The 15,908-nt window shown below is 43.6% G+C and overlaps 5 protein-coding genes across 5 annotated transcripts; 4 read left to right on the forward strand and 1 right to left on the reverse strand.

The window, feature by feature from the left end:
• Window positions 1-283: 283 nt before the first annotated feature.
• GL218_02798 (Versicolorin B synthase) lies at window positions 284-2,793 on the forward strand (the record flags this gene model as incomplete). The annotated part of the gene is made up of 10 exons (XM_033579333.1): window positions 284-497; window positions 556-588; window positions 651-913; window positions 963-1,089; window positions 1,142-1,594; window positions 1,652-1,750; window positions 1,809-1,958; window positions 2,038-2,098; window positions 2,248-2,716; window positions 2,764-2,793. 10 exons carry the CDS (start codon window positions 284-286, stop codon window positions 2,791-2,793), a joined length of 1,899 nt encoding a protein of 632 aa, XP_033436487.1.
• A 296-nt stretch (window positions 2,794-3,089) lies between these two features.
• GL218_02799 (Kinetochore protein Sos7) lies at window positions 3,090-3,950 on the reverse strand (the record flags this gene model as incomplete). The annotated part of the gene is made up of 1 exon (XM_033579334.1): window positions 3,090-3,950. The coding sequence occupies one exon, from the start codon at window positions 3,948-3,950 to the stop codon at window positions 3,090-3,092; it is 861 nt and encodes a 286-aa protein (XP_033436488.1).
• Window positions 3,951-4,522: 572 nt separating this feature from the next.
• On the forward strand, window positions 4,523-5,685 carry GL218_02800 (putative pre-mrna-splicing factor 38b protein; the record flags this gene model as incomplete). Its single annotated transcript, XM_033579335.1, has 2 exons — window positions 4,523-4,650; window positions 4,761-5,685. The coding sequence occupies 2 exons, from the start codon at window positions 4,523-4,525 to the stop codon at window positions 5,683-5,685; spliced, it is 1,053 nt and encodes a 350-aa protein (XP_033437083.1).
• A 4,048-nt stretch (window positions 5,686-9,733) lies between these two features.
• Window positions 9,734-12,388, forward strand: GL218_02801 (uncharacterized protein; the record flags this gene model as incomplete). Its single annotated transcript, XM_033579336.1, has 2 exons — window positions 9,734-12,009; window positions 12,058-12,388. 2 exons carry the CDS (start codon window positions 9,734-9,736, stop codon window positions 12,386-12,388), a joined length of 2,607 nt encoding a protein of 868 aa, XP_033437084.1.
• A 1,086-nt stretch (window positions 12,389-13,474) lies between these two features.
• On the forward strand, window positions 13,475-14,727 carry GL218_02802 (Outer spore wall protein RRT8; the record flags this gene model as incomplete). The annotated part of the gene is made up of 8 exons (XM_033579337.1): window positions 13,475-13,524; window positions 13,579-13,653; window positions 13,710-14,143; window positions 14,198-14,230; window positions 14,288-14,319; window positions 14,372-14,445; window positions 14,502-14,572; window positions 14,627-14,727. The coding sequence occupies 8 exons, from the start codon at window positions 13,475-13,477 to the stop codon at window positions 14,725-14,727; spliced, it is 870 nt and encodes a 289-aa protein (XP_033437081.1).
• Window positions 14,728-15,908: the final 1,181 nt, after the last annotated feature.

Genomic DNA, 15,908 nt, shown 5'->3' on the forward strand with positions numbered 1-15,908 from the left:
AGCCGTGATCTAGGGCTGTAAAGTTTTCCCTTGCTCCATTCACGGATCCGGCCCGAGGAGTCTACCTTTACCTTGCTCGTACTCGATGGAGCTGTCTGTTGATACATTGATGTATATTACCTTCTCATCTTTGGCATGTAACCTCGAGCGAGCGAGCCATCTTGTTTGGGGAGGGGGGCGACCTAGGGTGGTCTGTTAAAATATAGATCACTTAAATGATACCCGCTGCCGCCATCATGGGTCAAGCTCAAGCCTCGTGTCTAGTTAGGAGACCTATGATTCCATGATGTCTTTTGCTTCAGTCTCGAGGTTTGGGTTCTTCGCAACTCTGTTGCTCGCAGTAGCTGAGCCGTTTGCTCAGGCACGCCGCTTATCGGAGCTCCAGTTGAGGTTCTTGAACGGCTCAACACAGGTGAAGCCCTCGTATGATTATGTGATCGTCGGAGCAGGAACAGCCGGCTTGACAGTAGCAGATCGTTTGACAGCAGATGGGAAAAGTGAGTTTCAGTGAGATCTAACATTGGACTACTTTGCGTACTGATATCTTAACGTTAGCTACTGTCTTGGTCGTTGAAAATGGCAAAGTAGGTGGGTTACACTCCGATAAAGAGTCGGATATCGAATAGGCCTACTGACGCTCGAACATTAAGTTGATTCCCCTAGAATCAACCAAGTTTTCTCTGGTACTGCTGCCATGGGCCCGACTTGGTCGTATCAGATCAACTCTGTCCCTCAAGTTAACCTACAGAACCGAAGCACGGCTGTTATAGCTGGAAACCTAGTTGGCGGCAGCTCGGCGATTAATGCAATGATGACTGTTCGAGGGACATCTGAAGATTATGACCGATGGGGTAGTTTCTTCAGTAATAACTCTACTTGGTCTTGGGATGGGCTTCTGCCTTACCTGAAGAAGGTAAGGTTTTCTGTGTCCCTCATGGTGATATTATAACTAATCCATTAAGGGTCTTACTTTTGTGCCCCCTGACCCTGCCGTGACGAAGTCCGTGAACCTCACGTTTGATACATCATTCTGGGGTAACAGTTCCAACGTATACGTAGGATGGCCATTCTTCCAGTGGCCTGGTTTAAGTAAGCGACTTGACCTGCCTGGTTTAATATTGTCTACTAACACAAGATTTAGCTACGCAAATAGAGGCCTTTAGAGACATACCTGGTGTTGAGTTCCCCCCCGACAGTGGTGCAGGCAAGGCAGGTGTTTACTGGTTTCCGACTTTCATGGACCCTAAAAAAGTTCAAAGGTCATATGCTAGGACTGGGCATTACGATGGGATTAACAGAACAAATTATGATGTTGTTACCCAGTCTCATGTGACGAAAGTTCTTCTCGAAGAGGGAACTGCCACGGGAGTTATTTTTCGACAAAAGAATGGCAATGCTACCACTTTCACCACAGTCAAGGCCAACCGTGAGGTTATTCTTTCTGCAGGCGCAATCCACTCTCCCCAACTATTGCAGCGCAGTGGGATCGGGCCTAGGAAGCTTCTGGAGTCAGCCGGCTTGAATATGACTGTTGACTTACCTGGCGTCGGCCAAAACTTCCAGGATCACCCAATGCTCCTCATGAGCATTGTCCGTGAGTAACCACTAATATTATAAGTATTTGAAGATGTTAATTAAAAGCCTTTTTTAGTCCGGAACTTTACGACTCACCCAAGCCCATTGGATATGTTTGGTGGAAACAAGAACTTCACTGACTGGGCACAGGAGCTCTGGAGAGCTAACAAGACGGGTAAGCAAAAAAAGGTACGAGATATGCAGGACCCTGAAACGATATTGACATATTTTAGGACCATATTCGATGGGTATTGGCAATGCTGCAGCGTGGCTAGGCATGCCTGTAATTTCCCCTGAGAGGTTCGAAAGCATAGCATCTAAGCTGGAAAATCAAGATCATGCTGCTCAGCTACCCCCGGATACAGACCCAACAGTTGTTGCTGGTAGGTTATTTGAATACTCCATGTTAAGGGACAGGAAAAAGACAACAAATGAATGGGAGAAACTGACATCGATAAATAGGGTATAGCGCGCAAATGAAGAAGATGGCGGCGTCAATCCGTTCCTCGAACACAGCTTTCTAGTAAGTAGCTACTTTCAGTACAAGTCTACACCACGTATACTATGTCTAGGCACGTTTCTCGCCTTAGAATATTCTCCCCTGTTTTGATGATGCTTCTTAACTTAAAAACCTTTGCACTTGATAATAGTAACTTACCACGCATTGTCTAGTAACCACGTCCTAACCGGAGCCGGGTCCTCAGGCACATTGGTAGATTTGCATCCACTTAGTCGCGGTACAGTGAACATCAACACCGCAGACCCATTCAACACAGAACCCATAGTTGACTACAGGGCCCTTACTAATCCTGTCGATCTCGATATCATGATCGAGATGCTCCGGTTCACTAAGCGATATTTCTTCGAGACAAGACTAAAGGAGCTTTCCCCCAGGCAGGTACAGCCACCCGACTACGTTAACGAGCCCGAAGATCTGGCCGGCTTTTTGGCGCAGAACCTTAGTCCTTCCGAGTTCCATCCTTCGGGAACTTGCGCCATGATGCCAAGAGAACTTGGAGGCGTGGTTGATGAGAGTCTGAAGGTGTACGGTGTGAAGAATCTGAGAGTTGTCGATGCTAGTATTATGCCTACATTGCCTGGAGCCAACACTTGCCAGAGTGTCTATGCCATTGCTGAGAAGGTAAGTGACATCTGGTGTGCACGAAGATATCTACTAACGCTTCGCAGGCGGTCGATCTCATCAAGGCTGATTCGTAACTTGAGTGTCGGATATGGATACAGTCGCGAGTACTATATAAACCAATTCTATTTATATCTTGGCGTATATTACGTGAGGCCCGAATGTGCGTGTGTAGCTTTTCGTAAAGTATGGTAGTATCATAGTTCGTTTCTTTGGAGAAACTTGTATGGACATATGTCCTCTACAAGCCCGTGTTTGCTTCCCCTGATATGCCTCCTCTCATATATCATTATGTGATGTTGATACAATAGAAAACATGATAGAAACCTCAAAACGCCTGGCACCCGTTGAACGATAGAGCTGCAATGGTACTTCAGCTCTCTATTTCCAATACTTGTTTCAAACCTGTTTCTGCAGATATAAACCAGCGTCCCCGCTCCTCTAGGTCATCTTGAACACCACCAAGGGCAGCTTCCTTCCGCCTCCGCGCCTCCTTTGCAGCAGTCTTGCTATTCTGCCTCTTTGTCTCGAGGGGCTGTAGCTCAGCTTGCAATCGATCTAGTTCCTTCTTTTTCCTTGGGACTTGGCTTTGCAGTTGTTCTAATTGCCTGTCCAGTTCGGCTTTTCGCTGCTTTTTTGACTCGACCAGGTCCAAGGTCTTGGATAGAGGCAGATTCAGCTCAGGGTTTGGATTTGATTCTGTTTTCTGCGTCTTCTTTAACTCTGCAACTACATTCTCGAGATCTTCAACCTTGCGCGGAAGTTCTTCCAACTTGACCGTCTCAACCTTGATTCTTTCATATTTTCGACTGAGGTCTCTCGCTTTCTCCTCAAGCTCGGTGACCATGGATGCGACCTCAGTTTTCAAGGCCTTTAACGTAGCCTTTGCCTCTAGATTCTCCTTCTCAAGATCCAAGTTTTCTTGGGGGCTAACAATAAGAGGTGGATCGCCCACGATAGCTCGGATGAACTTCTCCTTGGAGACTTGCTCTACATAACTAAATCGCAGCTTGGCGAATAGCTCTCGGTAGTGTGTTAAATCTGCTTCAAGAGAGGATGGTGTAGTTGCATCAAGGGATGAATTAGATACATCAGATGTTCGCTGATGAGCATCCTGTAGATGTGTGACCGCAGCCGATATAGGTTCACTGAGCTTTAAGATGGTGATGTCCTGCTTAGCACCAAGTGTCTGTAACCTAGCTAAGACATGTTCGGCTGAAGGAGGCGCCATCATTGGTGGTGAATGGATTCGTCGCGTGTCTTCTTAAGTAGACTGGATCGGGTCCTGTATTTGGTAATCCTAGTAAAATTGACTAGTAAATTTGAAGTTTTTGTTACTCAAGTATGTACATAGCAAATTACCTTAGGTATAATCAGACTTCAATGCTTTTGACGTCGTCTTGTGTATTTACTTTCGTCTAAGAAAGGAAAGGTGGGTTGTGGATAGTTGGCGTAGTGAGACCCTGCAATTGATAAGTGATAAGAGATAAAGGATAATAAAGGATAAGCGTATTGGACAAACAGGCAGATACCTACACTACCTTAGGTTAGGTAGGTACATGTATGTAACTGGGACATGGGTTTTAATTCTTTTTCTGGTAACTACTTCGTATATTAGGTATAGTTTGGCGCGTTGGCAAGTTCCTTTAATGGACGGGGGACATAGACCCACTTGTCCAACATGTATATGCTGTCCATTTAACTTTGAACCATTCACCCCGCTGACTAGAATCGTACATCATTGCGCTGATTTAACGATCTTATGAACCCTTAGCGATATTCAACTTATTCCTCTTAGATTCCCTTATGCAACCGAAAATGCCTCCCGAAGACCTACTAACAGACGACCAAGTCGCTGAGCTTCTGGTTAAGGAAGCCCAGGATTGCTCTCTGAGATATTCTGCGATGGGTCTAGATGCATTCAAATCTAATAAGTAAGCGCCTAGTCTACCTAATGCATAAATTCACTGTTGTGTCACCAGAGTCTCTGCTCCTCTGTCTTCTCTATCCCTAGTACCAAGTAGCTAACAGCTATACCCTCCAGGCGTCCTGCAAATCAACCTAAACCTAACACCCGATTCCTCAACAATATCATTCGTGACACCAATAGCCATAATCGAGCCCTTCTTGCCAAAGAAAGCGCCGAGTCTAAGGCAAAACTTCGTGACCTCGAAGACGCGGAAGACAAGAAGCGGAGGGAAGAAGAGCTGAGATTGCGCAAGAGCAGGCCCGGACCTAGCGACACTCGAAAGCGTATGCTAGGTGATATCGCTGCCATTCTCGGAGGATCGTCTAAGAGGCGTAGGACTGAAAAGACCGAGGCATCTACCAGCCATGCTTCAGACCCAGCGGCGCCTCATGCTGAAGGTGATAGGAATGTAAGAAGAGAAAAAAGTCGAAGGGACCTTTCGAGAGAACGCGATAGAAGTTCACACCGAACCCATCGCCGAGATGAGGGGAGACGAGAAGACCGGCGCTCGCACAGGGCACGTTCGCCACGACGCGAAGGCCACCATCACCAATCAAGGACCTCAAAGCGCACCCAGCGTCAATCTTCCCAGGACTCGTCTGACTCGGATCCCTTAGACGATATCATTGGCCCTGCGCCGGCTAAAAACTCTACCGTTCATCGACGAGGACGGGGAGCTAACGCCGCCACGTCTGGGATAGACGGCCGTTTTGCCCTCGATTACGACCCAAGCAAAGACGTGACGCCCGAGCAAGAAGACGCAGATGACTGGGATAATGCGGTAGAAGCGTTTCGTGATCGACAAAAGTGGAAACAGCAAGGAGCGGATAGACTACGGTCTGCAGGTTTTACTGAAGAACAAATCAAGAAGTGGGAAAAGGGTGACACTAAGGACGAAAGCGACGTACAATGGACCAAGGCTGGTGGTTTGAGAGAGTGGGACCGTGGCAAAGTGGTTAGTAAGGACGGCACTGTGACCCTGGCAACAAACACCGAATAGAAGATGGCGTCGATCGACTTGCGCATGGTTCGAAAGCATCACAAAAAGCGTGTTAACTTGGGTTTCATTCGTCCATCCTTTAGCGGCGTACGGGATATCATTACATAGTTGCATAGCACGGCACCGCATAGCATAGCATATCATAGCATAGTACGGCGTAACGAGGCATAGCATGGCGTTGATGGCATATCCCACGTGGTGTCACAGGACTGACTTATTCAGTGGGATGCTTGACTTGGAAATGTGATGAGCTAGGACGACTTTGTTTTAATAAACTATACGCTACTCATCTCCCCAACTCTTAAAAGGTTACTACATGTATTAACTTACAAATTAAATAGGCGACCCCTTACTCGGGTTAAAAAAAAACGCACCTTAGTAGTTTCAGCTCAAAGATAAGTTGAAAGGCTGATTCGTAATAAGAAACGGGGGAACAGACACTTACGCAGGTCGGATCATAGAAGTGCTTACGATTTGAAGTCATAGCTATGTTTATAATATTTATAATGTAGGTAAATAAATGTCCATCTAGCTGTGCAAATAGAATTGCCGAAACAGGTAGTGTTTCTAACTTTAAACGAATCAGATCCCACTACAGTTCGTATAACTACATATAGACATTCTTCTAAAAGCGGCTCTTTTCGGAGCGGTGAGTTTAGTACTGAGAAAAGACCGCAATTAAACGTACGACTATTATTTTTATGTGCGGACTATGTTGCGAACGGACTAATTTACGTGAGTTAAATCCATTACTTCGTAATCGTGACCATTGGGGTTGAATATAAAGCGTAACTATATCAACACATCTCCTTCGATATAAATTCTTACATTATGTTTAACAAAATATCTGGCGTATAAATTTGGGGAACTTGGCTCGCTTTTTTTAATAGTTTGTATTGACCATTCGAAAATTAAATAATAGTCAGCAGTTGGTATATGTAAAATCTCGGAGCATAGTCACTGCACGAAGATGCTTTGAAGTTTATAAAAGATAAGAGCCCGAGACAAAACTCTGTAGGTAAGAAACACTCGGACCAAATACTTATCTCCAAGGATTACGATGATTGGTGCATTGCTTTAGAAGCGCATAATGCAATGAGATATGCGGCTGGTAGACTTCAAGTTGTGTAGGTGGACATAAAGGTTATAATGTAAAGATACCCGTGAGCTTACCAGATTCTCGATCTTGAGATTGTGAAGTGCAATAGCGATATGCTGATCTCGACTAGATTGCTAAAAATGGGTTCGTCCGGTATTGAAAAGGGACCGAGAAGGATATAAAATTGCTATTGCGTGTTTGCTCGTGTGATCGATGAGATCATTTCCCCTTGCGAAACATTCGGTATAGTCCACCCACCTTCTCGGCTGTTTCCAAGAGAAGTGATTTGACTTCTAAGAGTCATTTAGGTTCTATATAAGGGACCGTGTAGGTCGCGTCGGTAATGACCATCAGATCAAGCGCACATGCTCAAACTTGGCCGGGTTGAAACATAAAAAAAGAGGAAAAGGGGATCGCGTTGCTTTTAATGTTCGCGCTAGTCCGTCAAAATTGTGACGCAAGCACGCGCTTACTCCTCCCAACTAACCTAATGTACAGTAACTCTAAAGACACAGTACAGATCGACTAAAGAAACAGCACATCCACTTTGCACGTGATGAAAGCCACTACAAGCCACCACAAGCCACCATGCACGGCCATTTAAAACTATACCCAACCCCATGCATATACCCCACTTGCATTGTAACCAAATGAAATTTCTATAATTTTTAAATATTATTTTTTTAAAAATATTAATAAAAATATAAATGAAAATAAAATAAAATATAAACAAAATAATAAAAAATAATATATAAAATATAAAAAATTATAAAAATTTTATATAAATTTAATATATTTATTTTAAATAAAATTTTATATTAAATAAATTAAAAAATTATTATAAAAAATTAATAAAATTTTTATTATTATATTATTTTAATTTTAAAATAATTTATTAATTTTATTTATATTTATATTATATTATATAATAAAAAATAAAAATAAATATAAATAAATATAAATAAATATAAATAAATATAAATAAATATAAATAAATATAAATAAATATAAATAAATATATAATATTAATTATATTACGTAATATTTTATTTATTTTATTTATTTTATTTATTTTATTTATTTTATTTATTTTATTTATTATTATAACATTACGAAATATAGATGAAATATTTATTAAAAATATATTATATTTAAGGTAAAAAATTAGAAAAATAATAAGCCTAATTGCACGTGATTTGGACCGAATTTGAGAAAGTTATATAAATTAATATATATTAAATATTATAAATATGTCAATATCTACCTTATCTCAGTGACCTCAGACTAGAAATTTGAAATGGTTCGGGGGGAAGTACCTCCCCCAGCCACACCCCTCCCCAACCAATCACACCCCGGCACACCCCCCCAAACCATTTTCCAATCTCTAGTCTGAGGTGATTTTGAACATTTTTCATTCAAACGGCCATAATAATAATTAAATCAATTGAAAACATAGTAAGTAAAGTCTTTATAAAACAAGTACTAATTCAATTATTTAAATAGGTTATTATATATAAAACGTACGCGTTTCGGGTCAAAATTAGCTATAGCACCGGTCGCAACACCGGTCGCAACGCGATAGCCGCAATAAACACTGCAATAAACGTCAAAGCCTATAACATTATAACGCGATGTCGTATAAGCATGCAAAAAAGACGAGAAGGTAGCGAAAGCAAAAGACTAGCCCCGAATGATTAAAATAGAAGGTATTTTAGATGTGGTTGTGGGTGGTTGTGGGTAGTTGTGGGTGGTTGTGGGTGTAGGCGCGTGGGTATAGACGCGTGGGTACAGACGCGTAGGTATAGCGTTTTGAGGCTATTATGTATTTAGACGTTCAGGCCTGCGATATTACAACGCAATGCCGTACAAGCATGCAAAAAAGACAGGAAGGTAGCGAAAGTAAAGGACTAGCCTCGAGTAATTAAAATAGAAGGTATTTTAAACGTTGTTGTTGCCTATCGTGTTGTCGTCGATATAGTCTTATTAAAAGTCTAACTAAGACCCTAAAACTTGTGCCGGTTCGCTCTACATTGTGCGAAACTAGCTAAGACTAGAGTTCGAGGAACGCCTCCCCCACGACCCACAGATACAAACACACGGACCAAGGGTTTCGTGGCGCCTGTGGCGCCAACGAGGGGAGGGAGGCGGATGCGGGCGAAGCCCGCTCCTCGAATTCTAGTCTTAGCACACTAAGATAATATCTACCTAAGTATTTTGTATCAAATGTGTGGTCGGGTGCACGGTTGGCGCATCTCACGTGAAAGTGGATGTGCTGTTTCTTTAGTCGATCTGTACTGTGTCTTTAGAGTTACTGCCTAATGTAGCAATCGACCAACTCAGAAATCTAGCTCTAAGCCCCGCTAGAGTATGTATAATGCTTGGGTGGCCCCATGCTAAAATGCACCCACTCTAGACCCCCGAGCCCGCTACAAACCTACCCACCCTGCCACCCTGACATCCTGACCTCACCATTAACTTTTCGTAGTTCTAGTTAAGTAATTACGTCCCACCACTGTTGGATGTATCTGTGCATCTGTTGCATCTAAGTACAACAATGCCGTCAACTCCGCAGTTGCGCATCCTAATCCTTCCTATTATTACTATCATCATCGTTGCCGCCAAAGTCTAATTCTAAGTCTTCTTCATCCTAGGTAGATTTAAAAAGGCCCTTTGCCTTTTTTGAGGTCTCTTGGATTTTATAGATCTTCTCTTTAACCCCGTCCTATCTCTCTATCTTGTGCTTCCTTTTTCGTGGTCTTGTTATTCTATCGTCCCCCACTTCGTTCTATTCAGACTCGACTTATCTTGAATACGCTTCATGCCCCCTCGGCGATACTAGCTTCTATTAGTACGCTTACTGGTTACGAATGGTTGACTATAAATTTGGGCAGCTGAATTGCCAGCTACGTTAACAAATAGTTTCCTGCGGTCTTCCATATCACCGCAAACATGCGACCACCAAGAATCGTCATCCTCGTCCTCTTCTTCGCTGCTTGCCTCTTCCTCGTATGTCGCGCTGTTATATCCGCCGGTCGCCCCGCCCCCATCATATCTTCTTCTCAGTCAGCGCAAAAGTCTGGCTTCGTCGGCTTTAGATCTATCTTCTCTTTCACGACACCTTTCACCCTTTTCCCGCCAAACGCTATTATCACCATAGCCGATGACAACAGCACCTCATTCGCAGCAAGACCTGCTGCTTTTGGACCTCCTTTACCAACAAATGGCTTGAACGGTCAGCTGTGGATCGGTAGTGGCTTTACCGAAGAGTCTACACAAGATGGGGAGGGCGAAGGTGAATTGGGATGCAGTGATGTACCCGGCTGGGATGATGGTACCTCGAATGCTGTCCTAAAGCCATCCGTAAAGGAAATACAAAATAAATTCAAGCCCGCTATTGCTATCGAGAAGAATAAGAACCAGAAACGAGATAAATCCAAAGGTCCCTTAGTCGACCGAACCGCTACCTCCAAGTCCGAATCTAAATCCAAGGCTAAGCCTGTGGACGACGGAACCGATGACTACCTCCACCAGAAACTTGATAAGTCAACCACGTCGCAGAGTGAAGCGCTTAGTTCTTCAAGCTCGGGACATGCAGACATACAATCGATACAAGAGGGAGCCGAGATTGCCGGAAAGATAGTCTTGCTAAGTCGTGGCGGCTGCGGTTTTCTTGAGAAAGTGAAGTGGGCCCAGCGACGAGGTGCTATTGCTCTAATTGTTGGAGACAATCAGAGAGGTGGGCCATTAATACAGATGTATGCCCACGGGGACACATCCAACGTTACCATACCTTCCATATTTACGTCTCGTACGACCGCCTATCTGCTCTCTCTCATGATGCAACCGGGGAGTTTCATCGAAGACATAATTGACGAGAACGGCAAACCCTCTTTGAAAGTACAGCAGTCCGAGAAGGCTCGAAAGAACAGGAGGGCAAGACAAGCCGCCTCGCCGGCACAGTCCATCAAATCCAATCCTAAATCTAAAAGTGCAAAAACGCCAATAAGTAAAAGGCCCTCATCGCCAGGTGACGGAGCGTCAAACTTGGGATTCAGCTGGATCAAGAGGATTTTTAGCTGGGGTTCTAATTCCAATTATAATTTGGCATCAAGCGGCAGCCGCCCGCCTAGCAGCGGCCAACTTGACTGGGTGCTGGTTGAGGACTTTTCGGATGAAAAGGACAAGATCATAAAAAGCAGTCTTGAGCGCGCATCAAAAGCTAGAATAGACGGTGTCTCAAAAACAAAGTCCAAGTCAACCCCTAATGATAATTTTCAGATAGGTGTGGAAGACTGGCGTGACCCCGATCTAGTTGGATCTTCCGACCAAGATGATGAACTACAAGATTCGGTGGGAATAAGCAACAAGCAGGCAAAATCAAATTTGAGGTCTAGTCAAGCCTTAAAGCAACACGACAGCGGGAAAACTAAGGGCAGGGTTACTCCCAACAGTGGACAATACGCCGCAGGTCGTACGCCCGCAAAGGGGTCCGATGCTATCGGGTCTACCAATAGCAAGATATTAGCTCCATCTAACGGTGGTCTTATTTCTAAGATATTCGGGGATGGCGACGGAGCGGATTTCGCCAAAGTCGAGGCCCAATCTAAGCCGGCCGATACAGACAATGATGGAAAGCTCGCTCTTAATCCTGGAGACTCTCTCCCTGATGCTGATGAACGGGAAGGTCTCTGGGTCATCATTACCCCCTCGAGCGGCGCCAGTCCTTTTTTCGATACACTCCTAGTTCTAGTCATTAGTCCACTTATTACACTCACAGTGGTCTATGCCCTGCTTATTCTACGGGCACGCATTAGAAGAAGAAGATGGAGGGCGCCAAAATCAGTTGTTGAACGACTTCCGGTACGTACGTATCATACAGTAACGTCCACATCAAGTCGCACGTCCAGAGTCCCATCGCCAACCAGTTCGTCGCCGACAACACCGTTACTCCAGAGTCAACATAGTCCGTCGAGGTCTAGGCCGCGATCGCGGACTACTACTGGTGTGCCATCAGCTGGCGACCTTCTGCAAGTTGAATCTTCCTCGCCAATACCTAAACCCCCCTCACGCCCAGAGCATGAGAAACGTAATGGGCAACACACAAGCCAGTGGAAGAAGTACATGGGCCGGCAAGTCGAGTGCGTCGTTTGTCTAGAGGAATATGTCGACGGTGTCAGCCAAGTCATGAGTCTACCTTGCGGACATGAGTTCCACGTAGATTGCATGTAAGTTTACCCTTTATAAGTTTTTAAGATACAACTAACATATGATAGAACGCCATGGTTGATAACACGACGGCGAACATGTCCCATCTGCAAAGGAGATGTTGTCCGATCTCTAGCTCGCGGGATGTCATCCAGCCCTCGATATGAACCATATCAGGACGATAGTGACGAAGACATAGAAGTGCAAGCAACGAGTTCTTCATCTCCTGACGATCCTATCAGACAGGCGGATAATTCCGATGTAGAGCAAGGCACGCCAATATTACACCACCCACATCAGGAGAGTTGGTTTAGCACACTAAGGAATAACATGCGAAATGGGCTTCTATCTTGGTCCAGGCGAGCACCAGAGGAAACAGAGAACCAAGAGAGGGAATAGGTTTTCTCACCTGCAAGGTCTGCTTCTACATGATACCATCGGCGTTCGGTCACTGCAGCGACATGATTTTAATATACTGGTTACGGTCTGGCGAAGCATTAAGGAATAAGGTTAATGGTTAGGAACAGGACTACCGCGCTGGTAGGCGCACGAGACCTTCGGAACTCTTCTATAGGAGTTATTCTAGTTTTGCGAAAGGCGAGCAAGCATGTATTACATGCTAGCATTTATGGGTCTAGTCCATGGATTGTAGATTATTAGGTTGTAGAGACTGCATCATTACTAGCCTATGGGCTTGGATGAGGATTGTTATACCCTATGTAGTCACTATACAGAGCTATGGTGAATACAAGTTTGACTCGCTGTCTTTTTTGTACCAGGTGTTTCTTATAGCAATCAGAACTCGTAGCATGTGTTAATGTGTACGTTTAATAATAAATTTTACGCCTCCGCTTTGTAGTGTTTGATAGCAATGTGTCTAGTACCTTAATCAGAAGAATGTATTTACCTCGGGGTTACTTAATTCAATACGTTTATAATATCAATCTTATAGATGCCATCTGGGGTCTCTATTCATTATAAATTACTTCATAATGTTTTCTATAACTAAGCTTTTATATGAACTCTAAAGTATAACATCGTGGACTTGATGTCCTACGTAATGGTCAAAGCGCCTGTCTAAAGGGGCAAGTGGGGTCTTGGTGCCCGCATTAGCCGATCTCGATAAGACAGGGGTCCCCAGCGCATTGTGCGTTAGGTATGACGACAACATCTCTTCAATTTGACAAACTGCACGTGTCATTCATTCTATAATAAACGAAATCAATCTTTGACATATTATAACTTGACAACTTTTTATCCATCTCTTTATATTTTAAGTTTTCTATTTCAGTAAAACGCAAAGTCAATCATATATTACTAGAATATCTGAATATCTGAATATCTGAATATCTGAATATCTGAATATCTGAATATCTGAATATCTGAATATCTGAATATCTGAATATCTGAATATCTGAATATCTGAATATCTGAATATCTGAATATCTGAATATCTGATATCAACATCTAACCAAGGTCTCAGCAATGTCTAGTGGTTTCGCAAGCAATGTTCAAGCCAGAGCCCAAGAGGTGGCGTATGTGGTGAAACCTTTCATCTTGAATAATTTCATATAACTAACTTGTTGTAGGAAAGAAGATTATGAGAAAGCAAAAGTCCTCTTGTCAGAGGCTGCAAGAAGCGGATCTTACCTGTACCCATTCAGGTATCTCAGCCTTCTTTCCAAGATAGATTTGCTACCGGGAGCTAATGGCTTAATAGGGGTATTATCTACTTCATGACACATAGATCATTATGGAAGCCGTTTTACTCGCGCATATTGCCCACCCTGGGGCTTACTGCGGGAGTTACAGCGTCCATGTTTTTCTTCACTTACCTACCACAACTAACAATTCTCGTCTTCGTAAATGGGCCCTTGGCTGTCTTTACTACAGTGCTTCTTGTTCTCAATGAGAGCTCTACTATTGTTAACCTTATTTCCCGCAATTTCCTCTTACAAGATGCACTGCTCGACACTTTTGATGGCACACTCGTTGCGAAGGACGCAATCGGTATTGTTAGCGAGGGACGGCAATTAAAATCTGGCCAAGACCCGATTGGAAGGTTAGGCAAGATCCTAAAGAACCCATTTGCGAAGTTTACCCCGAAAGCCCTGATCAGATACGTTATGTATCTTCCACTTAACTTCATTCCCGGTATGTTTATGAACTAAGACGTAATGTTTATTGCTAATGAGAGTGCACCTTCAGTTGTCGGTACTATCATATTTATCATTCTCCAAGGTAAGTAAATGTATCTTCCCTACCAACTAGCTATTATGGTCTAACGTATCCATTTAGGTCGGACAAGAGGTAGTTCCGTTCATGGTCGAGTTTGTCTTCCCCGAGATGTCTTATGTTGTTATTACCCCTGACTAGTTACAGTATTTCCAATTGAAAGGGTGGACGTCATCTCAACAACGGGATTGGCTTGAACGCCACTCCGCTCCATATGCAACGTAAGTACCGAGTGGTTACTATAATATTCACGTGGGTAGCTGACGTTGTATTATAGCTTCGGAACAATTGCAACTGTCCTCGAGATGATCCCTATAGCGTCGATATTCTTTGCATTCACTAACACTGGTAAGTTTGATTTGATCTAGGTAAAAATACATGATGGCTTACAATTGGTAATAGTGGGTGCTGCGCTCTGGGCTGCCGATATCGAGCAGAAAAACACACATATGACACAAGGCACTGCCCCTAACCTACGGGAATCTGCGAAGAAGGCCGAGTAGGGTTGCACAAAAGATGCACCAGACCGACGCCTCCGAGATTAAGTGCATCGAAGATCCGGCACAGCAATGCATAACCGGCCTGCATCTTGGTAAGACTTTGACTAAGTCTTGAAGTAAGTAATTTGTGTTATTCGTTACCATTCCGGGGGCAAAGCAACAGACGAGAATTAGTAAGCTCGTGAAGCCTTAGGGATTTCAGTTAAACGAATTAGAAGATTCAATGAGCACTGTGCACCAGGCACTAGGCACTCGGAACTACATATGTAGTGTGTCTGTGGCTCAGGTCCATGTATCACAGATAAATCGGTACTGTAATTCGGAACTAGTGACCACACTTCACTAAACTAACTATACCTATCTATCTTTATGTGTATCTGGATGTCATCTATTACTGGAACGTTTGAACACAGGGTCCTACTTAGGGTAGATAGACATATTCCCAGTTTTTTAAATATCCGCTGGAGCGCTTGTTTTATGTCTCATGTTGTAAGTAAGTAGAAGGGATTTTGCACGTGCTGTCCCAACTTCCGACCACTTGTCTCAGAACATGGTGCATGGAAAACTACACAATCTCGATTAATCTATACGAAACACGTCAATACCACGGGAACTATGTCTGATTTTCTAGAACAGCTCTAGTTCTACTCCGGGGGAAGAACCTTTGCGGGTTTGCTCCACACACTAGCAAAGGGATTTCACGGGAATTGATGCAGTGAGGCTTTCTAGATGTAGTACACACCGATCTGTGCGGGATGAGAAATTGTTAACGTTATCCAATATGATGTACCTAATCTACGTAGCCGTTATTATAGTCTTATAGCTACATGCTATGCTAGATAAATGAGATATCCAAGATGAAAATCTCTCGAGGGTAGGTAATGACGGAAAGGTTTTTTTAGCTGTACTCGTCTCATGCAGTATTAGACAGGAATGACTTTGGGGACCTCTAATGGGTAATTTATGCAACGGTTAGGTGCGTTTGGCACCTACCACTTGTCAAGGCTCTCTGCAGCTTTATGCATACGACCTCGTTTAGTCCCCAAGTATCGTGTAGCCACCACAGGAAGTGATCTTACCTAGGTATCTACCCTTTTGGCGAGATTCTTGGAGAGCCATAGCTTTTGAGTTCAATTTTCCATATTACAATCTTGAGGGATCTTGGTTGCTCGACATATGTCACA

The sequence above is a fragment of the Daldinia childiae genome, assembly GCF_008694065.1.
Source record: "Daldinia childiae strain JS-1345 chromosome Unknown Scaffold3, whole genome shotgun sequence".
NCBI classification, from domain to species: domain Eukaryota; kingdom Fungi; phylum Ascomycota; class Sordariomycetes; order Xylariales; family Hypoxylaceae; genus Daldinia; species Daldinia childiae.